This window comes from Taudactylus pleione, unplaced genomic scaffold, assembly GCF_031769625.1.
Source record: "Taudactylus pleione unplaced genomic scaffold, aTauple2 ptg000318l, whole genome shotgun sequence".
In the NCBI taxonomy this organism is placed as follows: Eukaryota; Metazoa; Chordata; class Amphibia; order Anura; family Myobatrachidae; genus Taudactylus; species Taudactylus pleione.
The window spans coordinates 2,406,619-2,433,571 of record NW_028284719.1 but is presented as its reverse complement, the minus strand read 5'-3'; the positions used below and the strand labels follow the sequence as shown (position 1 = coordinate 2,433,571).

The window sequence follows — 26,953 nt, the reverse complement described above, 5'->3', positions numbered from 1 at the left end:
ATTACTTATATAATGTGGTATATGCATTAATATTATTTGTGGGGGTAGTATTAATGGCATGAGGGGTGTATTCATATGATGGGATTACTGCCATTTGGGTGGCGGGGTGGGGGTGTAGTAATACTGGGCCTGATTCGGAGGTGGATGGATCTAGAATAGCAGCTGTGACCAAGTCGCAGCCATTACTGCATCTTTATGCTAATACTGTGATCAGTTGGCATCTTATTGAGATACCCACCAGCCAGAATGCTAATTTACCAATCTCCGCATGAAGACACACCATCAATCAAACAATGATTTCACCATCAGACATTAGAGCAACCTTATGGTTGCTCAGAATGTCTGCTGCTGGTGCCAGTGAAACTTTGTCTTTCAATGCAGCACTGACACCAAAATGCCCATCACTATTATAGTCCCCGCCCAGGAACACCTTTCGAAATTTCATAGATCTCAGTTGAATTCCAATATATGTCCCCTGGCAGTACCCACAGCTGCATTAACCTCGGAATCAGACTCACTATGTGGGATGATGGGTTATGTAATACCATCATGACGCAGATAAGGCAGAACATGCACCCACACACACACATTATATTGTAAAAAATACATATTTTATATAGAGAGAATGAGAGAGAGATAATTCATCTGCCTGCCTCTGCAATAGGGCCCCTTGTCTAAAGTAACCCGGACCCCCGGATAGCCTTAATACGGCCCCTGATAGGTGGGTTTTGGTAATTTATTCCATTTTAGAAGATCATTATATAATCACCTGCATACCAGCTCATGAGAAAGATAAACCATTATGTGATTATCTTTCTCATGAGTGGAACATAAATATTAACTATTATGTGATAATATTGATGTTCCGCTCATGCGAAAGATAAACCATTATTTGATTATATTGATGTTCAGCTCATGAGAAAGATGAAACATTATGTGATAATATTGATGTTCTGATCATGAGAAAGATAAACCATCATGTGATAATATTGGTGTTCTGACTCTTGGTGAATATACATCTCAGAGAATATAAATAGAATTCCTGAGCCAGTCAAATAAAAGAGCAACAAAGACTTGAGAGTCATCAAGTCCGAGATACAATAATACAAAATGTATACTAGCTGCCATAAATTCTATCATGAACATGGCTTTGATTCTAGAGAACATCTGGAAATATTTTTTTCTAAAAAAACAGAAATGGTTTTTGAAGAGGACATAATTAAATTTCCAATGGAGAATTTACAATGTATTTTCAATGAGGGTATGTATACTATACTATAATATACTGTCAAAAATACCCCTAGTGTGTGCGTGTGGGCAGTTGTCTGTCATGGAATTTAGAATATAAACTCCAATGGGGCAAGGATTGATGTACATGACAACTATATTGTCTTTACAGTGCTGAATAAAATACTGGGGCTATATAAATAAATTATGATAATGATACTTTATGTTGGAACTAGGATTATATATTTTTATTTTTAGATGTTGTTACCATCGGCCAATGCTACATTTGTGTAATAATTGTGGATTTAAGTGTCTGACGAATGCAAGAGTGTTATTCTAATACTCTTTGTGGTGGCAGCTTTATTAAAACCCATGTCACAACTGCCCATCTGCGTCAGGTTGGCATACCTGAGCACAGGCTGGGGTGCGGTGTTGTGACAAACTGATGGCAAGCAGTGGGATTTGATATTTTTGTTTTTATCATAAGAACTTAAGTGAATTAATGGTGTGTGCTTCTTAGAAAGATAGCCCCCTAATTTGCCAGAGAGTATGCCAAGGGTTAAAACTTAAAAAAAAAAACTATGCGCAACAAAACTTTTTACACGCTGTCATTATGGAGTATTGTGTGTAGAATTTTGAGGACAAAAATGAATTTATTCCAATTTGGAGTAAGGCTGTAACATAACAAAATGTGGAAAAAGTGAAGTGTTGTGAATACTTTCCAGATGCACTGCATATAGACAGGTGTACACCTTTCAAAATCCTGTCCAATCAACAAAATTTACCACTGGTGGACTCCAATTAAGCTGTAGGAACATCTCAAGGATGATCAGTGGAAACAGGATGCACCTGAGCTCAATTTTGAGCTTCATGGCAAAGACACTGAATACTTATGTACATGTGAATTCTTAGTGGGTTTTTTTAATTAAATTTGCAAAAATCGCAAAAAAACATTTTACATGTTGTCATTATAGGGTATTGTGTGTAGAATTTCGAGGACAAAAATACATTTATTCCATTTTGGAATAAGGCTGTAACATAACAAAATGTGGAAAAAGTGAAGAGCTGTGAATACTTTCCAGATGCACTGTAATGTCCCACACTTGACAGTGCCTGTCAGAGCACAAACCAAGCATGAAGTTCAAGGAATTGTCTGTAGACCTCTGAGACAGGATTGCCTCGAGGCACAAAACTGGGGAAGGGTACAGAAAAGTATCTGCTGCTTTGAAGGTCCCAATGAGCACAGTGGTCTCCATCATCAGAGAGCTACCGAGACCGAGAGCTACCTGGTTGATCCTGCCAGTAGCATATGCTTGTCTCAAAGATTAAGCCATGCACGTGTAAGTACACACGGCTGGTACAGTGAAACTGTGAATGGCTCATTAAATCAGTTATGGGGCTTTAGTAAAAAGCACATGGCAGCCCATCTGGAGTTTGCCAAAATGCATCTGAAGGACTCTCTGACCATGAGAAACAAAATTCTCTGGTCTGATGAGACAAAGATTGAACACTTTGGCGTGAATGCCAGACATTATGTTTAGAGGAAACGAGGCACCGCTTATCACCAAGCCAATACCATCCCTACAGTGAAGCATGGTGGTGGCAGCATCATGCTGTGGGGATGTTTTTCAGTGGCAGGAACTGGGAGACTAGTCAGGATAGAGGGAAAGATGAATGCAGCAATGTAGAGAGACATCCTGGATGAAAACCTGCTCCAGAGCGCTCTTGACCTCTGAATGGACATCGTCCCTAAACACGCAGCCAAGGTATCAAATGAGTGGATTCAGGACAACTCTGTGAATTCCCTTGAGTGGCCCAGCCAGAGCCCAGCCTTGAATCTGATTGAACATTTCTGGAGAGATCTGAAAATGGCTGTACTCCAATGCTTCCCATCCAACCTAATGGAGATTGAGAGATGCTGCAAAGAGGAATGGGTGAAACTGCCCAAAGATAGGTGTGCCAAGCTTGTGGCATCATATTCAAAAAGACTTGAGGCTGTAATTGCTGCCAAAAGTGCATCAACATAGTATTAAGCAAAGGCTGTGAATATATGTGATCTCATTATGGGGTATTGTGTGTAGAATTTGGAGGACAAAAATGAATTTATTCCATTTTGGAATAAGGCTGTAACATAACAAAATGTGGAAAAAGTGAAGCGCTGTGAATACTTTCCGGATGCACTATATGTAACTGACCAAAATGTGGTCCCTGATGTGAAATTAAATGTCAATAATTTTTCTCTACACACCGATGCCTATATGTACTGAAGAGTCAATATGTACTGAGGATAATGTTGTTGATAACTCTAGGATTAACTCCTTTCAGCTTCACAGGACAGAGACTGGAATGTGTAATTATTATAGATGTGCACCAACCCCCATGTTTTGGTTTTTAATCTCTATCTCCTTGTGTTTTGGATCTGGTTCTGGTTTTGGATTTTTGTCCTTGGTTTTTTGTTTTTAGGTTTTGGTTTTGGATCTGTATTTTTTCTAAAAAATTATATAAACAGCTAAAACCACATCATTTTGGCCTGTTTTTGTTCCTACAGTATTATTAACCTTAATAACATAAAGTTTCAGGTATTTCCATGCATTTTTAACCACCTCACAGCTCACAATATTGATTTCACTATTTTTCACCAATACAGGCCAAAAGGCTGCAGCGAGCTGGCTGGCTAATGTAAGCAACAGAGCAGAGGCACAAACGCATGGCAGTTTAAAAAAATATTGGACATCTATGAAACATTGCCACATAGAAGTGGCAGACAGGATGGCAGTTTAATAAACTATAACAAATAATGTTAGTCGGCAATGCTCCAAATTGAGCAAAATGTAATGAAAAGAGGTGCAAGATGGAATTGTCCCTCCCACCCACTCTTATCTGGGATATTAAAAAGGACATGCACAGTTTAACAAACCAAGCACTTTAGCCTCTAGGACTGACAATTTTGTGGCTGAACTCCTTGGTTTGTATGGGCCCCCACAAAACATTTTTTGGAAGGACTACCTTCAATTATTAAGATGGAGGTTGATGATGAGGCTGGTGGTGGTGGAGATGGCATGTGCTGGTCCAAACTGCTGGTAGCTGATGCAATACACATTAGACCCAGGTGTCAAATGGCACTGGGTATCAACATAAATAGAAGGATAAAAAACATAAATAAAAGGGTCTTTAATTATACTAAATCCTTAAGTCTATGACTCGTATCGAGATGTGATCACGTATCCTTTTTAAGGGTCCTGAAATGCAAAGATGTTCTCCAATATGGATATGAAAGTAGAAAAACATATAAAAAAAATACTCTCATTAATAACTCTTGAAAGGATCATTTAGTTGTGAGGGGGGGTACTAAACAATGTTCTAGATGCAAAACCTACCCAAATTACACAAAGCAAGTTGGAAATAAATGTGTAAAGGTATATTTCCTTATTTTTCTATTGCATGGGAGATCTGGACGTACCCCAACTTACACTCAAGAAAATGGGGTTAATCCTATAAAGATATCTTTTCCATAGAAACAAGATAAAATGCATACCAAAACTCACTTCACACAGAATATGTTCAAACTCATAAAGTTTCTTTTCTCTGGTTCTTACATACGCTTCTTAGTATTCTTCCAGAAAGACTGCACTTGGAAGAGATACAAACTCCGGCACTGGCTGATGACACAGGGAATGTCAGGCTGCCGATACAATACATCCCCAGCTTTACAAATGGAACAGATGCCTTCACAATGTTTTTCAGAATTTAGATTAAAATGATTCCACAACCAAGACGTGGCTTTATTGGCTTTCCTTTTATCATGAGCAAGAACTGCTGCGACTGGTGGCTGATTTACGCAAACAACATCAACATCCTCATTAGCGTCAGATAGGACACAAATTTCCCCCTCATCCTCCTTTGAACTTCCTCCACACTATAATCCTCATTTTATATTATTTCACCATCTAATACTAGCACTGCCATCATGGTGTCAGTGATCCGCTGTGAAACTGGATGACAGCTGCTGTACTTACTTCCTCTAGCAAAGGGCTGTTTAATAGTCAATTGATTTTTAAATTACTACTAGTATTAATCATGTCGGTCCTTTTCTGGGATGAAGAGATCCACCCCCAGTAGCAGCAACAGGCATAGCACTCAAGGATCCTTCTAAGAAATCACATATAGGAGAGGAGTCAGTTATTCTTACGACAATGGATGCAGGTTTACTTCTGATCACAATTGAGGATGTTGATGATGATGCAGGTGTTGGTGGTGGAGATTGCAGGTGATTGGACCCGGATAGAAGGGAGCAGCTTGGTGACACTGGACTGATTGTTGTTTGTTTTTTTGTCCCTAAAGTTTCTGAATTTTAAATATCCTTTCCAATTTGATGAATGCATTGCAAGTGATGTAACAGGAAGGAGGTTCCTGGATTGGTTAAGATCCTTAATTCTACTCACTCTTACTTTTCAAAGTCACTAATGGCTTGGCAAAGTTTGTCCGGATTTGGGTGGAAATAAATCCACATGAGAGGTGGATTTTTTGGTTCTTTGGCCAGGCAGCTGCCCCTTGATAAATGACACACACCGCAGCCCTGTGCAGTTATGTTGCTAAGTGTGGCTAAAGTGTACACACATACACAAAGAAAAAAAATAAACACTTTGATTTATTTATTTTATTTGGGGGGGGCACTTTGGGAGGCAGCAGCCCCTTGATAAATGACACAGGCAGCACCCCTGCGCAGCTACATTGCTGATAAGTGTGGCTAATGCGCACACACATAAAGAAAAAAATAAACACTTTGACTTATTTATTATTATTTTGGGGGCACTTGGGGGTAGATCACCGCAGAATAAGGCAGCAGCCCTTTGATAAATGACACAGGCAGCACCCCTGAGCAGCTACATTGCAGATAATAATTGTGGCTAATGCACACAGACAAAGAAAAAATAAATATTTTGATTTATTTATTTTTTTTCTGAGCACTTGGAGGGAGAGCAACCCTCAACGAGGCAGCAGTCCCTTTATAAATGACACAGGCAGCACCCCTTTACAGCTACATTGTTGATAATAAATGTGGCTAATGCACACACACACAAAGAAAAAAATAAACACTTTTATTTATTTATTATTATTTTTGGGGGCACTTGGGGGGAGAGTACTCCTGAATGAGGCAGCAGCCCCTTGATAAATGACACAGGCAGCACCCCTGCACAGCTATGTTGCTAATAAGTGTGGCTAATGCGCACACACACACAAAGAACAAAATAAACACTTTGATTTATTTTTTTTATTTTTTTGGCATTTGAGGGGAGAGCACCCCTGAATGATGCAGTAGCCTCTTGATAAATGACACAGGCAGCATCCCTGCACAGCTACATTGCTGATGTGGTTAACATGCACACACACAAAGGAAAAACAACTTTATTTTTTTCACACTGGGGGTGAAGAGCACCCCTGATGGATAGAGCACCCCCTGGACAACATAGCAGCACAGCCAGCCAGCACCTATGGACAACAGACAGCCATCCCCTTAGAACATTAAGCAGCCAGCCCCTGACAAGATACAACAGTAGCCAGCTCATATACACAGCAACAGTACAGCACAGCAATCACAGCCCCCTCCTTCCTCTTCACTATCCACAGCAGGAATGAAAATGGTGGCAATCGTGGGGAATTTTTATACAATCCAAAACCAGCTAGAATCCGACAGTGGAATGGTGACGTTTTGAATCATTTTGAGATCTGAGTCAGGTGTGAAAACCAGAACCGACTTGAATCTCGGGTTGGATCGCTAAGTTCTGGTGGGTTCAGATCTCTGATATCTGAACCCACTCATCTCTAGTGCTGAGCTCCCTCAGTTGCTTATTCTGAATGGTGCTGTCCATCCTATGCAATTGTCTACATCTTTTATCAAGACTCCTTCATGATATGCTGCAGTCCGGACTTGCCATTGGAATTCCTCTCATATCATCTGCCGCAGTCTGGATTTGCAATTGGGATTTATCTCTCAGTTATTATCTGCTAGAGTCTGGAATTTATCATTGGGAAAAATCTTAAATTAATCATCGGTTCCTACCGATCATCTCTAATAAAGTATCACCATAGGTTTCTACCAAGTTTCATCATTGGTTCTTACCGATCATCTTTAATAAAGTGTCACCATCGGTTTCCACCGATCATCTTTAATAAACTTGGCATCGGTTCCTACCAATCAACTAACATTGGATCCTCATCTAATTTATTATCATTCATCAAACATTGAATCCACATCAAATCAATTATTTTTCAAACATCGGATCCTCATCAAATCAAATTTCATACTTCAAACATCGGATCAACATCAAATCATATATCATTCTTCATGTATGGACATTCTTCAACTCTTATCAAGTTTGTTCTATTACACTGGACTTTTTATCTATATCAAGTTATTTCAACCATCATTTATCTTCTGTCTATGCAATTACCAAGTTCTCATAAAATACACTTTATTCTTCCAGTCCACATTACTCTATATTCTCAGATCTGATAATTTACATCCCCAGGTTTTTGTTTCCTATGAAATTTATACTGTGATTTTTAGTGTGAATTGCACTATAAACTAATTCTCTCCTTCTTATAGTACTCTTATGATCTAAGTCCATATTTTATATTATTAATTACCTTTAATATATATTCCTAATAGTCTCTATATGATTACCCGAGTTGACTACAATAGAATAAGGGATCCTAGCATCTGTGTTTACTTATGCTAATTAAATTAGCTGAACATAATCCTCTCTCTAGAACACTGCACACATTGGCTCAATGAAATATGCTGCCTATTGGCTGTTTTGACAACCACTTGTGGATACCTCATTATGATTGGCCTGATCCTAGGTAAAAGATAGGAAGGGAAAGAGACTCACAGCAAACAGGTGACCAAACTCTGACACACCGACTCTCAGGGGCATATCTATAATGGGTGCAGGGTGTGCGGTGCACATGGGCCCCCAGGTCCGGGGGGGCCAGCTCCATACACCCTGCACCCATACTTTGTCATACTTACCTCTCCAAAGTCCTGTGTCAGGTGTCCAAGCGCTGTTCAAATGGATGGAAATGGCCGCGCCATTTCCCCGGTGATCTGTGCATGTGCAATAGACCCTGGGCACACTCTAGTGCCTAGAGACTATTGATTCTGCAGTGTCCAGCCAGCCACATCAGTTAAACTTTTTTGGGGGCACTCTTAGCTTGAAAAAGATTATGGTAATGTTAGTTTGGATACATATAAAACAACTTTCAATTAAAAAACCTTAAAAAAGAAAAAGGTACCTGGTAAATAAAACAAAAATAGTAAAAGTAGCATATATATGTATGTATATATATATATATATATATATATATATATACACACACACACACACACAGTACATATATACTGTATATATATATATATATATATATATATATATATATGTTTTATAGCCTGACGGTGGGCGATTACAGCCCAAAACATTGCCAACAGCACTGGTGTGCTTGTTCTTTATTACATGATCAACATACCGCTGAGTGCCGCCATTGGAGGTGTGTATATATATATAAATAAATATCATTTTTACTCACTAAAAGTAATTGAATAATTACTCCAAATCCAAATGGATGTATTTAATCATGTGGTAGTTGCTCAGATGCAATTATTTTCTATGGCGAAATTTGTTAATTATTCTCTGTCTCTGTGATATAAATCAGATGGTCACTAACCATCAGGGATACACACCAATCAATCATAAACCTAATTACCTCCATCAAGTTTTTAGTAATCATGAATAGGACCCTAAGTCCCTCACTTATCAGGTACAGGAGTGCTATTAAATAAATCTTATAAGTCAGAATATCTTTAAATCTTTGTGTCAAGCATTAAGAATATATAGTTCAAATATACACTATAGCCCAAAATAATACATGTGATTATAGTTATATATACACAAATCTTTACTCAGTCTCTTACCCAGATAGCATACAGTTCAACAATAAATCCACAACACATAGAACAAGTCTGGAGTATTCGATCTAGATAATATATGCAGTGTGATGGGTGAATGCTGTTTCACAAATCAGCCTGGAGGGCAAAAATCCTTGCATGAAGTAATTTATATAAATTCACATTTATTTATTTATTAACAGCTTTGCAGCATATTCAGTTGCGCTTTACAATTGCAAACATTAATAGAACAAAACAGGGTAACAATAAAAGACAAATACATAGGTAGGAAGGCCCTGCTAGCAAGCTTACAATCTATAGGGAAAAAAGCATTGATACACAAGTATAGGTGCTACATTTTGCAATTTTGGTCCAGCCAAAATGCAGAGTTTCTTGGTGGGCTGCAAAATCCATTCACACAGGAATGTTGGTCAATTGTCAGGAGGATGTGAAAGAAAGACAATGTGTGAGATTATGTCAGGACTCTGAAAGGGGATGTAATAAGACATGGAAGTTATGAAGGTTATGTGGGCGGTTCTAGAATCTGATAAGCTTGCCTGAAGAGGTGAGTTTTCAGGGAATTCTTGAAGGATTGGAGACTAGAGATAAGTCTTATTGTGTGTATAAGGCATTCCATAGAGTGGGTGCAGCCCAAAGAAAGTCCTGTAACCGTGAATGGGAGCAAGTAATGTGTGGGGATGAGAAATGTAGATCTTGTGCTGAGTGCAGAGGTCTGGTTGGGAGATATTTTGAGATGAGTGAAGAGATGTATGTTGGTGTGGGTTTGGTTACTGGCCTTATGTGTAAGTAAAAGTATTTTGTATTGAATACGATAGAAAACTGGCAACCAATGGAGGGACTGACAGAGCGAGGCAGCAGACGATGAACATTTGGCAAGGAAGATAAGCCTTGCAGCTGTATTCAAAATGGATTGTAATGGTGATAGCCTGTTTTTGGGAAGACCAGTAAGGAGACTATTGCAATAGTCAATGCGGGAAATAAAATAATAAGTGCATGGATTCGATTTTTTGCAGTGTTTTGTGTGCAATGTGGTCAAATTCTGGATGTTTTTTAGATGTATGTAGCATGATTTAGAGACAGATTGAATGTGGGAAACAAAGGACAGTTCAGAGTCAAGGATGACACCAAGGCAGCAAGCTTGAGGGGCAGGTTGGATTGTCGAGTTATCAACAGTGATAAAGAGATCAGGTTGGTAACTGTTATTGGAAGGGGGAACTATAATTAATTCTGTTTTAGAAATATTAAGTTTTCGGTGGCAAGATGACATCGAAGATGAAATGGCAGAAAGACATTCAGTGACACGGACCAATACAGATGGTGATAAATCTGGGGAGGATAGGTAGATTTGAGTATCATCTGCATACAGATGGTACTGAAATCCAGAAGAGCGGATTAGTTTACCAAGAGAGGAGGTATAAATTGAGAATATCAAAGGACCTAAGACAGAGCCCTGTGGTACTCCAACTGATAGAAGTAGCAAAGGGGAGGCAGAATCAGAAAAATGAACAGCAAAATAGTTATCAGATAGGTAGGAAGAGAACAAAGAAAGGGCTAGGGATTGTAGTGTTTGTATGAGAAGAGAGTGGTTAACAGTGTCAAAAGTAGCAGATTGAGCTAGAAGAATTAGGAGTGAGTAATGGCCTTTAGCCTTGGCAGTGACCAGATCATTTACTACCTTAGTCACTGCTGTCTCTGTGGAGTGTTGGGAATGAAAGCCAGACTGAAGTGCATCCAATAAGTTGTGTGAGTTTAGAAAGTGTGTGAAGCGGGTGTAGACAAGTCTTTTAAGTAGCTTGGAGAGGCATGGGAGCTTGAAGATAGGACATTAATTTGAGAGAGTGTAAGGGTCAGAATTTTGTTTTTTCAGAATGGTAGTAATCACTGCATGCTTAAACAGTGAGGGATAGATGCCAGTAGAGAGAGAGAGAGATTGTTAGATGCAGCCTGCGTAAATCAATCACAATACATAACAACAAAATGGACAGGGCTGATGTGACAGAGTGTCAGGAGATAATGGATTTGCCATATGGAAAAAAGTAAGGTCCAGGGTGGAGAAAACGACATATCACTTCTGCTTTCCCCTGTCTAACATCAAACAGGGGATGAGAGAGTAAAGAGAGTGTAGGACCCGGTAGCAGGGCCGGCAAAAGAAATATCGGGGCCTGGTACACTGATGTCTCTGGGGGCCCCACCTTCTCACCAACACCCCCGATCCTGCACATCACTCCCCTGCTTGTGTGATATGTGAAGCATGATAATGTAAACTGAAAGATATGCCAGCCTTTAAATAAAGTAAAAATACACTATGACTTACCACTCCATCTCTCACTGAGGATGTAGGCTGTAGTTCTTCTCTGCCATCTCTTGCAAGGTATTCTTGATGACAATGATGTGGATGCCTCAGGGGTAGGAGTGATGGTGTCTGCAGCCAGCCATCCATAGTACTCATAACCTTCCTCAAATTAAGCCTCTCAACACCATCCACAGCCCAGAAGTACCCATCAGCTTTCTCTGTCCACAGTCCCCATCACCTTCTGTCCCATCACCTTTCTCTGCCCCAGCCTGTGTCATCTTCTACCCCATCACCTTCCTCTGACCCTTCATCTTCCTCTATCCCCAGCCCTTATCACCTCCTCTGTCCCCAGCCCCCATTACCTTCCTCTGCCTTCAGCCCATCTCACCATCCTCTACCCCCAGCCTATCTCACCTTCATCTGCTCCCAGCCCATGTCACATTTTGCGCATGCACCATTACGTCCATAAAAGTGGCGCATGTGTAGCACTGAATACAGCTGCAGTAATTCTGAGTCACCCCAACCCCACATCCTCCCCTCTGCACACTTCCCTGCCCCCACCTACCTGGCAGCTGCGGCCGCCTCTGGCTCCGGCTGCTGCTCTGACACTGTGATCTCCAGGCAGAACACAGTAAAGTTTAGAGAAAAAAACAACAGAATAAAACCATTGTTTTTTTTCTAAACTTTACTATGTTCTCCTGGGATAACACAGTGTCAAAGCAGCAGCTGGAGCCTGAGGAGGGACCAGGTAACACCAGAGGGAGATGAGGAGTACCAGCCCAGCTGAAAGCAGGTAAGCATCACCTGCTATACACCTTATGAGAGTGGCATACAGTAACACCATCAAATTCTGGAAATACATAATTTTCAGAATTTGATGAATAGCCTAATTTCTACATCCCCATACTAATGTACTAATGTATGGGGAGTGTGGAAATTAATGCAGGCGGACTTAACCAGGAGATATCAGTGATATCTCCTTTGTTAATCGTGTTAATGAATACTAAAATAATGGTAGTTAAGGAAAATGTCTTTAAAACCGTTATTTATTGTTGATGAATAGGCCCCTTATTCTCTAGTTATCTCTCATATATGATTTATTGGTGTGTATCCCTGATGGTTAATGACCATCTGATTTATATCACAGGGACAGAGATTAATTAACAAATTTCACCATAGAAAATTATTGCATCTGAGCAACTACCACATGATTAAATACATCCATTTGGATTTGGAGTAATTATTCAATTACTTTTAGTGAGTAAAAATTATATTTATTTATATATATACACACCACCAATGGCGGCACTCAGCGGTATGTTGATCAGGTAATAAAGAACAAGCACACCAGCACTGTTGGCAACTTCTCTGGCTTTAATCGCCCGCCGTCAGGCTATAAAACTATATATATATATATATACATATATATATATATATATATATATATATATATATATATACACACACAAAGTCAGAAATCCACTGCACTCGCCACTCCTAGATTTGGGTGCAGACCTGCACTCGCCATTCCCAGGACTGGGGTGCAAGTGGCCTGTGACCACATTGCTTAAATAAATAAAAACAGAAAACCCAGCACTCACCATGTTTAAACACTCACAATGATGTATAAATAAGTAAATAAATAATGGGGATTTAGTTCATGGATTGATCAATGCATTTAAGCCCGCAGCCCACATCACGGGACCCCACTTTCTGCAGGTCCTACACTATCCGTCACACTGATGGAAACCTGTTAGCTGCTATCACATAGTTTAGACTGAACAAATGTTACCTGGTTTAAAGCTCACCTGCCAGCTAAAGGCTTTTAAAGGTAAGGCAGTCACCTGACATAGCTTCTATCACACTACCAAAAAGACAGCTGACACAGGTTAATATAAACGAGTTTGCACATAGGGTGCATGGGAAAGCTATGATCACAAAAGGTTAATAAAAATTAACCGCATAAACAAAGTCAGAAATCCACTGCACTCGCCACTCCTAGAATTGGGGTGCAGACCTGCACTCGCCATTCCCAGGACTGGGGTGCAAGTGGCCTGTGACCACATTGCTTAAATAAATAAAAACAGAAATCCCAGCATTCACCATGTTTAAACACTCACAATGATGTATAAATAAGTAAATAAATAATAGGGATTTAGTTCATGGATTGATCAATGCATTTAAGCCCGCAGCCCACATCACGGGACCCCACTTTCTGCAGGTCCTACACTATCCGTCACACTGATGGAAACCTGTTAGCTGCTATCACATAGTTTAGACTGAACAAATGTTACCTGGTTTAAAGCTCACCTGCCAGCTAATGGCTTTTAAAGGTAAGGCAGTCACCTGACATAGCTTCTATCACACTACCAAAAAGACAGCTGACACAGGTTAATATAATTATAAACGAGTTTGCACATAGGGTGAATGGGAAAGCTATGTTCACAAAAGGTTAATAAAAATTAACTGCATAAACAAAGTCAGAAATCCACTGCACTCGCCACTCCTAGATTTGGGGTGCAGACCTGCACTCGCCATTCCCAGGACTGGGGTGCAAGTGGCCTGTGACCACATTGCTTAAATAAATAAAAACAGAAAACCCAGCATTCACCATGTTTAAACACTCACAATGATGTATAAATAAGTAAATAAATAATGGGGATTTAGTTCATGGATTGATCAATGCATTTAAGCCCGCAGCCCACATCACGGGACCCCACTTTCTGCAGGTCCTACACTATCTGTCACACTGATGGAAACCTGTTAGCTGCTATCACATAGTTTAGACTGAACAAATGTTACCTGGTTTAAAGCTCACCTGCCAGCTAATGGCTTTTAAAGGTAAGGCAGTCACCTGACATAGCTTCTATCACACTACCAAAAAGACAGCTGACACAGGTTAATATAAACGAGTTTGCACATAGGGTGCATGGGAAAGCTATGTTCACAAAAGGTTAATAAAAATTAACCGCATAAACAAAGTCAGAAATCCACTGCACTCGCCACTCCTAGATTTGGGGTGCAGACCTGCACTCGCCATTCCCAGGACTGGGGTGCAAGTGGCCTGTGACCACATTGCTTAAATAAATAAAAACAGAAAACCCAGCATTCACCATGTTTAAACACTCACAATGATGTATAAATAAGTAAATAAATAATGGGGATTTAGTTCATGGATTGATCAATGCATTTAAGCCCGCAGCCCACATCACGGGACCCCACTTTCTGCAGGTCCTACACTATCCGTCACACTGATGGAAACCTGTTAGCTGCTATCACATAGTTTAGACTGAACAAATGTTACCTGGTTTAAAGCTCACCTGCCAGCTAAAGGCTTTTAAAGGTAAGGCAGTCACCTGACATAGCTTCTATCACACTACCAAAAAGACAGCTGACACAGGTTAATATAAACGAGTTTGCACATAGGGTGCATGGGAAAGCTATGATCACAAAAGGTTAATAAAAATTAACCGCATAAACAAAGTCAGAAATCCACTGCACTCGCCACTCCTAGATTTGGGGTGCAGACCTGCACTCGCCATTCCCAGGACTGGGGTGCAAGTGGCCTGTGACCACATTGCTTAAATAAATAAAAACAGAAAACCCAGCATTCACCATGTTTAAACACTCACAATGATGTATAAATAAGTAAATAAATAATAGGGATTTAGTTCATGGATTGATCAATGCATTTAAGCCCGCAGCCCACATCACGGGATCCCACTTTCTGCAGGTCCTACACTATCCGTCACACTGATGGAAACCTGTTAGCTGCTATCACATAGTTTAGACTGAACAAATGTTACCTGGTTTAAAGCTCACCTGCCAGCTAATGGCTTTTAAAGGTAAGGCAGTCACCTGACATAGCTTCTATCACACTACCAAAAAGACAGCTGACACAGGTTAATATAAACGAGTTTGCACATAGGGTGCATGGGAAAGCTATGATCACAAAAGGTTAATAAAAATTAACCGCATAAACAAAGTCAGAAATCCACTGCACTCGCCACTCCTAGATTTGGGGTGCAGACCTGCACTCGCCATTCCCAGGACTGGGGTGCAAGTGGCCTGTGACCACATTGCTTAAATAAATAAAAACAGAAATCCCAGCATTCACCATGTTTAAACACTCACAATGATGTATAAATAAGTAAATAAATAATGGGGATTTAGTTCATGGATTGATCAATGCATTTAAGCCCGCAGCCCACATCACGGGACCCCACTTTCTGCAGGTCCTACACTATCCGTCACACTGATGGAAACCTGTTAGCTGCTATCACATAGTTTAGACTGAACAAATGTTACCTGGTTTAAAGCTCACCTGCCAGCTAATGGCTTTTAAAGGTAAGGCAGTCACCTGACATAGCTTCTATCACACTACCAAAAAGACAGCTGACACAGGTTAATATAAAAGAGTTTGCACATAGGGTGCATGGGAAAGCTATGGGCCTGATTCAGAGCCGTTCGCTATTTGTGGTCGTTCGTTCAAAAACAAGGGGTGGCTATTCAAATGATCCGTTCGCAAATTGCAGTCTGTTCCCACCTCTAAGTCTGAACGAGCGAGCAAAACATACGCTCGTTTTTTTGATAAAAACGCCCCCTGGCCGCACGCACCATACGTCATGTCCGCTATTTATTAGATTAATCGAGTACATCGTACAGCGTATGAACTGCTCGCTATTCTTGTGGTTGGTGTTTTCAACCGCTATTTTGCGAGCAGTTCTGGCTTTAAAATAACCCAGTGACGTGGTCAATGACGCTGCTGTATTAATTATGCACACCCATAAAATGCCCGTTTTGACCTTTAAGCACGCCTGCATTCGGATCTCCACTCCCCATTTTCAAGCACCTTCCCCTGTTACCACCCACATACGCCTCATTCTGTCACTCAAAATAGCAGGCATTCGCTATATTGCGAGCACATGAATTTCGGCCGCACTGACTGGTTCGCGCATGCGTATAACGATCCGTATGCATGCGCAGATGTGCGAACATCGCATGGAACGAGCGTACTGCCGCTAGCGAGTGGCTCTGAATGAGGGCCTATGTTCACAAAAGGTTAATAAAAATTAACCGCATAAACAAAGTCAGAAATCCACTGCACTCGCCACTCCTAGATTTGGGGTGCAGACCAGCACTCGCCATTCCCAGGACTGGGGTGCAAGTGGCCTGTGACCACATTGCTTAACAGAAAACCCAGCATTCACCATGTTTAAACACTCACAGTGATGTATAAATAAGTAAATAAATAATGGGGATTTAGTTCATGGATTGATCAATGCATTTAAGCCCGCAGCCCACATCACGGGACCCCACTTTCTGCAGGTCCTACACTATCCGTCACACTGATGGAAACCTGTTAGCTGCTATCACATAGTTTAGACTGAACAAATGTTACCTGGTTTAAAGCTCACCTGCCAGCTAATGGCTTTTAAAGGTAAGGCAGTCCCCTGACATAGCTTCTATCACACTACCAAAAAGACAGCTGACACAGGTTAATATAAATGAGTTTGCACATAGGGTGCATGGGAAAGCTATGATCACAAAAGGTTAATAAAAATTAACCGCATAAACAAAGTCAGAAATCCACTGCACTCGCCACTCCTAGATTTGGGGTGCAGACCTGCACTCGCCATTCCCAGGACTGGGGTGCAAGTGGCCTGTGACCACATTGCTTAAATAAATAAAAACAGAAAACCCAGCATTCACCATGTTTAAACACTCACAATGATGTATAAATAAGTAAATAAATAATGGGGATTTAGTTCATGGATTGATCAATGCATTTAAGCCCGCAGCCCACATCACGGGACCCCACTTTCTGCAGGTCCTACACTATCCGTCACAGGCCACTTGCACCCCAGTCCTGGGAATGGCGAGTGCAGGTCTGCACCCCAAATCTAGGAGTGGCGAGTGCAGTGGATTTCTGACTTTGTTTATGCGGTTAATTTTTATTAACCTTTTGTGATCATAGCTTTCCCATGCACCCTATGTGCAAACTCATTTATATTAACCTGTGTCAGCTGTCTTTTTGGTAGTGTGATAGAAGCTATGTCAGGTGACTGCCTTACCTTTAAAAGCCATTAGCTGGCAGGTGAGCTTTAAACCAGGTAACATTTGTTCAGTCTAAACTATGTGATAGCAGCTAACAGGTTTCCATCAGTGTGACGGATAGTGTAGGACCTGCAGAAAGTGGGGTCCCGTGATGTGGGCTGCGGGCTTAAATGCATTGATCAATCCATGAACTAAATCCCCATTATTTATTTACTTATTTATACATCATTGTGAGTGTTTAAACATGGTGAGTGCTGGGTTTTCTGTTTTTATTTATATATATATATATATATATATATATATATATGTACTGTATATATATATATGCTACTTTTACTATTTTTGTTTTATTTACCGGGTACCTTTTTCTTTAAGGTTTTTTAATTGAAAGTTGTTTTATATTTATCCATACTAACATTACCATAATATGTTTCTATTTAAGAGTGCCCCCAAAAAAGTTTAACTGATGCGGCTGGCTGGACACCGCAGAATCAATAGTCTCTGGGCACTAGAGTGTGCCCAGGGTCTATTGCACATGCACAGATCACCGGGGAAATGGCGTGGCCATTTCCATCCATTTGAATAGTGCTTGGAGACCTGACATGGGACTTTGGAGAGGTAAGTATGACAAAGTATGGGTGCAGGGTGTGTGGAGCTGGCCCCCCCGGACCTGGGGGCCCATGTGCACCGCACACCCTGCACCGATTATAGATATGCCCCTGAGTGTTGGTGTGTCAGATAATTTCCTCCTGGGGGTCATTGTGTCAGAGTCTTTCACAGTATGTGGACTTTTGGCTTCAAACTGTGGTTCAACATACAGACTTTTACTTGAAAGACACGACCCATTTTTTGAACAAATTGAATACATTACCTATACCATCCAGTGGTGTCTTATTAGTTACATTTGATATTGTATATTTGTATACCAATATCCCACATGAAGAAGGGATGGAGGCTGTGAGAAATGCGGTTGCCTCCAGTCCACACTACAGGAGTCCACCGGTTGATTTTTTGATGCTTTTGATTCATATTATTTTGCACAAAAATTATTTTTTGTTTAATAATTATTTTTTTTTGCAATGCTGGGGAACTGCGATGGGATTGAATATGGCCCCAGTGTATGCTTATTGTTTATGCAGAGTTATGAGTTAAAGTATATATTAGCCCATCCATTGTCTATGCACATTTTGTTTTATGTTCGCTTTATTGATGACCTCTTTGTAGTGTGGACTGGAGGTTAGGTGGATCTCTTGAAATATTTTAATGATCTAAACACTATTGATAGTACTATTAGACTAACCCTGGATTTTAGTTCATCAATGATTCACTATTTAGATGTGATGATTAAAATAGAAAATGGTCATTTTGACACTTTGGTCTACAATAAAGTTACAGACAAAAACACATTGTTTGCAGCAGATAGCTTTCACCCTCTTCGTTTAAAGAAAGAACTTCCTTATTCACAATTGGTATGGGTGGCCAGAATTACATTAGACCGTACCAAATTACCAGCTGAATTAAAAAAAATGGTCGATAAATTTCTTGATAGGGGATATGCCGCCACAGAAGTTGAAGAGGCGATCAAGAGATGCATGGAGATAGATCGATCCATGTTATTGAGGTCTGAAATTAAAACAAAACCTGAACGCATTCAATTTACCACTACATTTTCAATCAGTTCCACAATTTTAAAAAGTGCTATATTACGGCATTGGCACATAGTACAAGCCGGTCCAATCCTGGGAGATCTGTGTAAAGAGCCTCCATTGTTTTGTTACAGACGGAGCAATAACTTGAAGGATGTGATAACTAGATCCGATGTGAGCCTACAGAAACCTGCAAATTGGTTGACAACTAGGAACGGAGTGTTTCGTTGTTCAGGGTGTATTAATTGTAGGTTTCTCATTACAGGCGATGTCTTTGAAGATCCGGTTGACAAAGAGGATATACAAAATTAAGCATCGATTCACATAACAGAGTGATTTCGTAGTGTATGTAATCAAATGCCCATGCAATCGTATTTACGTTGGAAAAACGTTTAGAATGCTCAAATTACACCGCTCCTCAATAAAGAAGGATTTTTTAAAAGTGGATGGTACTACTCCCCCTGTGGCGAGACATTTTGTGGATATTAAACAGAATCCATTGGATTTTAAGGTTATGCCCATAGATCAAGTTCCACCATTGAAAAGAGAGGGTGATTGCAATAGAAGCCTGCTGCAATGTGAAAGTAGATGGATTTATGATTTAAAGTCTATATCTCCTATTGGTTTAAAATAATAATTACGTTTTTCTTGTTTTCTATAACCACTTTTTTCATATTTGTGTTTTTTCTTTTCCATTATTTATATTTATATTGTTTATTTTATTAATGTACAGCATGTATTTGTTATATCTGTTCACCTGTACACCACTTTTTTTCCCTATGACATTATACGCTGTTATTAGACTATGCTTTATTTAACAAGGTGTTTATGCAGACTAGCACTAAAAGCTGAATGTTGATAGGCAATGCTGGCTTGTGTTTCAATGAAAGGGAATCCGTCAGTGAGTCACTTCCGGCCAATGAGTGGATTCAGCATATTGAGAATTATTATGTCTTCAGCCTATACGTTGTTTAGCAATGCTTGTTAGCTTGCGTTCCAACTTAGAGGAAGTTTTTCATTGTGTCACTTCCATTTTTGGAGCGCAATGACGCTGTCTGCAGATAGATTCTGGTGCTTGGCGGCATTACACAGGTGAGCGCATGATTAAGGGATCATTGTGGGATGTTACAGGTGGACCGGTGGGTATATTTAGCAGAGTTTGTTAGTTGTTGAACACACTTCCCCAGGAAGAAGGTGCTGTTGCACCGAAATGGCTGTCGGCCATTGGGCTGCTCCCCCTGATTCTTGTTCCCTAATGGAGTGATAAGTACTATGTGCCATGTTAAAAATTTGGAAGACTGCTTTATAATATGCACTTTATGCTGATTTTGCACTATAGCACTTTTTGTGGAACTGATTGAGGGATACATGCACTGTACTACATAAATATTTTTGCATTTTGAAACTGGAGTGCTGATCGTCTTTTATGGACTGCTAATGTATTTACCCTTTATGTTCATGCACCCTAATATAATTGTGTCAGGTTTGAGTGTGCAGATCTTCTCTATTTTTATATATATATATATACACACACACACACACACACACACACACGTATTTTGCTATATTTGTTTTATTCACCATGTGCATTTTCCTTTTTTAAGGTTTTTCATTAAATGTTATGTTTTATATTTATCCATACTAACATTACCATAATATTTTTCTAGCTAAGAGTACCCCCCAAAAAGTTTAATTTGTCCCTTTTTTGCCATTTGCAAAATACATACTCCTTCCAGTCATCGCCTTCGGGCATCATTCATCACAGCATCCTCATATTCCTTTATGAGGAAGTCCTAGTTAAAACCACCCACATTTGTGCTCACTTCTTCAGTCTCCCATGCCTGTCGGAGTCTAAACCAAACTTCAGACATGACACCCATTACAGAATGATGCACAGAATAGATATAACATAACATACTGTATTGCAGTTTGTAATGATTTAAATCTTCTCCTGCAGGTCACATTAAGGGAGACCTTTTGATTGACATAAGCAATGGATCATTCATTCATCATCTCTGTACAGCCAGTGAATTTTTCAAACAGATCTGCGTGTTGAAGTGCTCTGAGAAATGCATTATGGAAATGAACAGATGGATTAATACACGTACAGGAGCGTTTGATTGGTCTCACCTAAATGAATATATCAATAAAGGCCCAGAAGGAAACTGGTAAAATATCTCACCAAACAACTATCTTAAAGTAACCCCAGCTTCAATACACACTAAACTTTTAGCCTGGGCTTAAAAAATACTTCCTTTTGTGTAGTACAGTACTTTACAGGCCACGGCCTGCTGGTACATGTAGTTCAGCAAGTTTAGCTAATATTAATTAACCCCTAATGTTTGAATAATTTTTTGGAAATAAATACTATACTTGCTGAAATTTTTTTGTTTAAACTTAAGTCATCATCTAAATTAGGGGTGGGAAAAAAAAATTCTGCCAAGGGCCATTTGGATATTTATAACATTATTGCGGGCCCAGTGCAGGCCATGCCCTTTCCACATAATGTCACACAGAGGAGGCAGGGCCACAATTGCCGGTGATTACAGTAATGTCAGGTGCATCATACTCTAGGGAGCTGTAAGGGCAGCAGTGTGACCATCTGAAGAATCCTGAGAAAACTCCAGGCGGCATTGCTGCATAGATTCTGGCTGCAGGGTGCCACTCTAGGCACCCTGCTAGCCAGATTAGGCTAGCAGAAAATTACTCTTAGATTTACTGAATTTCGAGCCCCACTTGCAGCTGCCTTGGTAGAGCCAGACTATATGATTTTGCAGACCTTATACAGCCCGCAGGCCGGATATTCCCAACACCTGATCTAAATCCATATGGAATCTTCCTTTCTCTCCTGTAATAATGAAAAACCCTTAATGAGCAACATGATCTTGCCACACATGGATGTTTGACATTAATTAATTAAATGGGTCTTGCAGCAAATAACTAATATGTGGGTTTTGCTTTGGTTGCAACATGGAAAAGCCACTCTTTTGACTGTTCGCCTATCGACCTCATATGGTCAATGAATGAACATACTGTACTTTTAAGTCAGGTCAATTAAAGTGTTGATTTCTACACTTGAGGTGGGGGAGGGTATAGTATCTGCATTAGTGGGAATCAGCCCCAGCTGTAGCATTGATGCAGGCTACTCATTTTAGACAGTTGCACTTTAAAAAAAAAATATTAGCAGTTTCAAATACTTTTGTAGAAATTAAGTAATGGGACCGTTCATTTTAATGGTAATTACAGATATCTTCTGTTTACCTTTCACTGCCAATGTGACATGCATCAATGCAATAGTATTGTAAAGTATAGTATGGGGAACTAAATTCATCAAGCTTTAATAAATACAAAAACTTTGAAACTTGACTGTGGGAACAGATGGTGTTAGTTACCAGATCCCCGATTCTTTTTATTAGGTGGTGGTCTGGGTTGAGAAAAGGGATCCTTTCAGATCTCCCCACCCCCATTTGGATATTTTGCAGCCTGCTAGTTACTTTCGTATGCATACGTGATAGTGTCACTGCTTCTGAAAAAGCCAAAAATATGTCAGGGAAACGCATTAAGGATTCCCTTGCTCACTGATCAACATATGCTGATGTTAATATATTCACACTTAGACAATACCTCTCTGGATTTGTTGCCAGGAGTATTTCTGCCACTAACATCTTTTGAGCCAGAACAAGCTTCCTCATTATATTCAGTGAAGTCAAAGGGGCTACCCGTCAACTAGTGCCAGCTGAAATGTGGCTTACACATCCACTTTATCCTGACCTTCTTGGATATCTTCAATGTAGTGGAGAAGCATGCTGCTGGTCTATTTTTCTTCGACAGTGTGGTGTCCCAGCCATCTAAATGACCTTGGGTTTGCAGTGAGCTAAAAATGCTTTCATATGGTTACAGACTTAGGGGTAAATTTACTAGAAGTGGAGATATTGCCCATAACAACCAATCAGATTCTAGCTATAATCTTCTAGAAGGTGCTTGTTAAATATTAAGTAAAATCTGATTCGTTGCTATGGGCAACATCTCTACATCTAAAACTCTCACTTTAGTAAACATACCCTTTAGTCCTGACCAGTATCAATAATGGAGAATAGTTATCACTAGAGATGTGCAGTTTGGTTCTTCAGAAATCCAAAATTCACCCTTAATTTTGTAAACCTGGACAGATCTGAGTCATGGTTCTGATCTCCTGAGGAGATCCGGACAGATCTGAGACACAGATCAGATCTTTCCGCAGTTCAGAAATCGGACTTTAAATTTTGGGTTTTGGATTGCAAAAATTACATGACTTTAGCTGTTTTCAAAAACTTTATAGCAATTTTGTTTAAAAAAAAAAACCCAGATCCAAAACCAAAATCAAAACATCTAAAGATGGTTTAAAGATGGTTTTGTAAAGCTAATACCAAAACCAATGTATGAAAATTAATCCAGATCTAAAACCAACACCAAAACACTGGGGTCAGCGCACATCTCTAGTTATTACTATTACAATGAATAAATATAAATAGATACTCTTACTTATGCAAAATATCATCTTCCCATTGTCAGATCTTCTTTGTTTTGCATTGAATATAAAAATCCCTTCCTTGTGATTGGGTGCCATTTCACACAGGAGAGTGGAGTTTAGAGGGTGTGGGACTGTGGGTTAGAGCACTGTAATCTAAAAAATTGCCATAAGTGTGCGATAATGTGCCATTAGGACTGGAGTAGTAGGGGTATATTTACTAAAGTGAGAGTTTTTAGAAGTGGAGATGTTGCCCTTAGCAACCAGTCAGATTCTACTTAACATTTAACTAGCCCATACTAGAAGATAATAGCTAGAATCTGACTGGTTGCTAGGGGCAACATCACCACTTCTATAAACCTGCACTTTAATAAATGTACCCCGAAGTCTGTTTTGAACTAGGACAAAGTTTAGTAGGCACCCGGGAAGGGCTAATGTTATTGAATGTATCATTGTCAGTGTATGTGTGTTTGTTGTTTGTCAGTCACACACACTAACTGCACACACTGCAGCACAAGCAAAAAATCTACTGTGTGTGGTGTTGTTTTTTATTGTTTTATTAAAGTGAACCTTTAACTTTTTTCCCCTTAGGAAATATATCACTGTAGAATACTATTATATAATATATAGATTTTTTATCTATCCAAAAAATCCTCTACTGTGTTTTAGGCTGCTACACCCCAAGAAGTTCTTTTTGTTTTGAGTTTTTTTCCCCAGTCATATGTGAAAAAAAAGCAAAAACTGTATATATCTATATATGTTCCTGTTTTCTAAAACAAAAATACCTGCAATCTTTTCTAATTGAATGTAAAAATATGATGTACTTAAAGAACTGTGTGTTTAGATGTGTGACACAGATTGTCTTACTGTTCTGTGTGTTGTGGTATTCACGAATCATATGCAACCCAAAACAATTCTTACACAGAGCCTAAAAAACAAAGCCATTAGTTTAAAAAAAATTATTGTATACTGTGTTATCCCTCCAGTGTAAGCAACAGTGTGTACAGTGGTGCCCCTCATCATATATACTTCAACACAATTCTCACAAAGATGATATGACAATGTATCCCACTTCTGTTTCTCCTGCAAATGCTGCTTCCAGGAAATAAACTGACATTTCCCAAGAGTCATCTCAGTTCACCAGAATGAAACACCAGTATGACATCTGGTCAGGTTTAACAAAATTGCTAGGGTATTTAGATTCATATGTAACTTGCAATGCCATCCATCACCAGCTTCTCATCCAAGCTTATACAGTAGGACCAATTTCCTAAAGCTTCTCCATTAATACAGTATAATATCTACTAGGCTGTTACTCTCCCTTCAATATTTTGAATTGTCCTAAGGCCTGTGATTTGCTGTGTGGATTCAGTTTCCATTTTAAAAGTGTAATTGGGATTTTGGAAGCTTGTTTAATAGACACCAACATTTTTTAAAGCTAGCCACTGATCACAAAAGCTATCATTATGAATAGATTTATAAAATTAAATGGAGACTGCTGCTCCAATCAGAGGAATTACTGGAGCCCTCACCACAAAATAACATAGAACAAACAAAGAAGTGCTGGATCTAGATAACAAATTATTAACACAATTGAAAACCACAATTAAAATATATTATAATTATACATGGCCAGAGTTTCAAGTAAAATGTAAAAATACATATGCAGCAACCATATATATATTGACTTAATTAGAACAGTAATGACATGATTAGTTATCGCAAAGTTGTTAGTACCAGTCCATATGTAGAAATCAATTCTGTAATTAGTCCATGAATCACTTTGCTGCACAGATTAGATAGGTCCAGTTTAGAGTACAACAATGTATTAGTGGAAGTTGTTAATAGTTAGCAATTAACTTGTTAGTATTACTTATGGAACCTTCTGGAATCAAATAATTTTTGGGGGAATTAAAAATGTTATGCACCCTTCATGAAAACAATAATTATCTACACTTTACCTTCCCACCCATTGAATCTCCATTAATTATTCAATTTTTACTCTAAAAATCCTAACATTCTTAATGATTGCCCATCACCATTGCCTGGGAGAGGGGGAGAGATTGTGGCATGGTGTAGCTGCAGTTATTTCAGACTGTGGCCGATCATGTTAAATTCAAAGATTTTAAAGTGGACATGGAAAAAGAGTAGAAAGCCACAGCTGTCCTCATCCGTTTGAGCTTGGACTGCAGATTTACCTTATTCAATCTTATTAGAATTGATCATCACTGTGTATATGCAGGAAAATTGTGTAGGCATTTCTGACAGGTTGTATCAGATGTTATAGGGTCAGTGAAATCCAGACTTGGAATGGTCACCTCGTAAGTGGTTAAAAATATTGTTCCACAAAATGACATCTTATTTTTCATGTGGTCTCATGGCTAATCCTAGATCCAAATGAACCTTATTGTGTTTGTATTTTTCAGTGACAAGGGCAAACACGAAACATTGAAGACGACAATAACTAAGATCGTGAAATGTGACATTGACAAAGAAAATCTCACAGACCCGGTGGTGCTGCCACTAGCAGACTGTTTAATCAGTGTATGGATGCTGGAACTAATCAGCAAAGACCAAGATGATTATATAAAAAATCTGAGGAAATTTCTGAAGCTACTAAAACCTGAAGGATACCTGATATTAATTGGGTCTTTCAATGCATCTTATATGAAGATTGGTCAGGACAATATACATATGTTGAAATATGATGAGAAATATTTAAGAAAAGTTCTTGCTGATGAAGGGTTTATTATTGATAACTGGGCAGTTCAAAATAGAACAGCAGTGAGTGATGTTATTGACTATGGCGCAATTGTCATTTTGGTGGCTCACAAGGAGAATTAAGGCTGGGATGCAAATACAACATAAATGTAACAGATTTGCATATCAATTTCCAACTTCTGAACCTTAATAAAATATATATAAAATATATAACTGTGGTTTTGCATTTTTTGTGGAGTTCTTGGTTGATTAGCCCCATGACTGGTACGGTTGTATAAGATGCGACCATGCCAAGCCTGTATTTCCCTGGCATGGTTAGATCTGAAATGACTGTCAGAAACACCCATTGGCAGCTGCTGGAAGGTAATCTTCAAGCATATGCTAGGGTTATTTGACTGTGTCGGTTCCCTTGTTATGTCAAAACACCCTCCCCCGGTCTCCTCCTCCCACCCATGAAAAATTAGGCAAACAGGATCACCCAGTTGCAGCTGCAAGAAGACAGTTAGACCAACCTCACAGGGCTCAGGGCAACAGTG

General features: G+C 39.4%; 1 protein-coding gene across 1 annotated transcript; it reads left to right on the top strand.

Annotated features, from left to right (window-relative positions):
• Positions 1–1,110: 1,110 nt before the first annotated feature.
• Positions 1,111–26,540, top strand: LOC148509640 (nicotinamide N-methyltransferase-like). Its single transcript, XM_088442897.1, has 3 exons — positions 1,111–1,261; positions 21,147–21,357; positions 26,123–26,540. Exons 1-3 carry the CDS (start codon positions 1,111–1,113, stop codon positions 26,538–26,540), a joined length of 780 nt encoding a protein of 259 aa, XP_088299023.1.
• The last annotated feature ends 413 nt before the right edge of the window (positions 26,541–26,953 follow it).

Excerpts from the sequence above, each read along its gene's own strand:
- LOC148509640 (XM_088442897.1), top strand. The coding sequence starts at position 1,111 with ATGTATACTAGCTGCCATAAATTCTATCATGAACATGGCTTTGATTCT. Across the intron at positions 1,262-21,146 it reads ACAATGTATTTTCAATGAGG|GTCACATTAAGGGAGACCTT; the intron begins GTATGTATACTA and ends CTTCTCCTGCAG. Across the intron at positions 21,358-26,122 it reads AAAGGCCCAGAAGGAAACTG|TGACAAGGGCAAACACGAAA; the intron begins GTAAAATATCTC and ends TGTATTTTTCAG.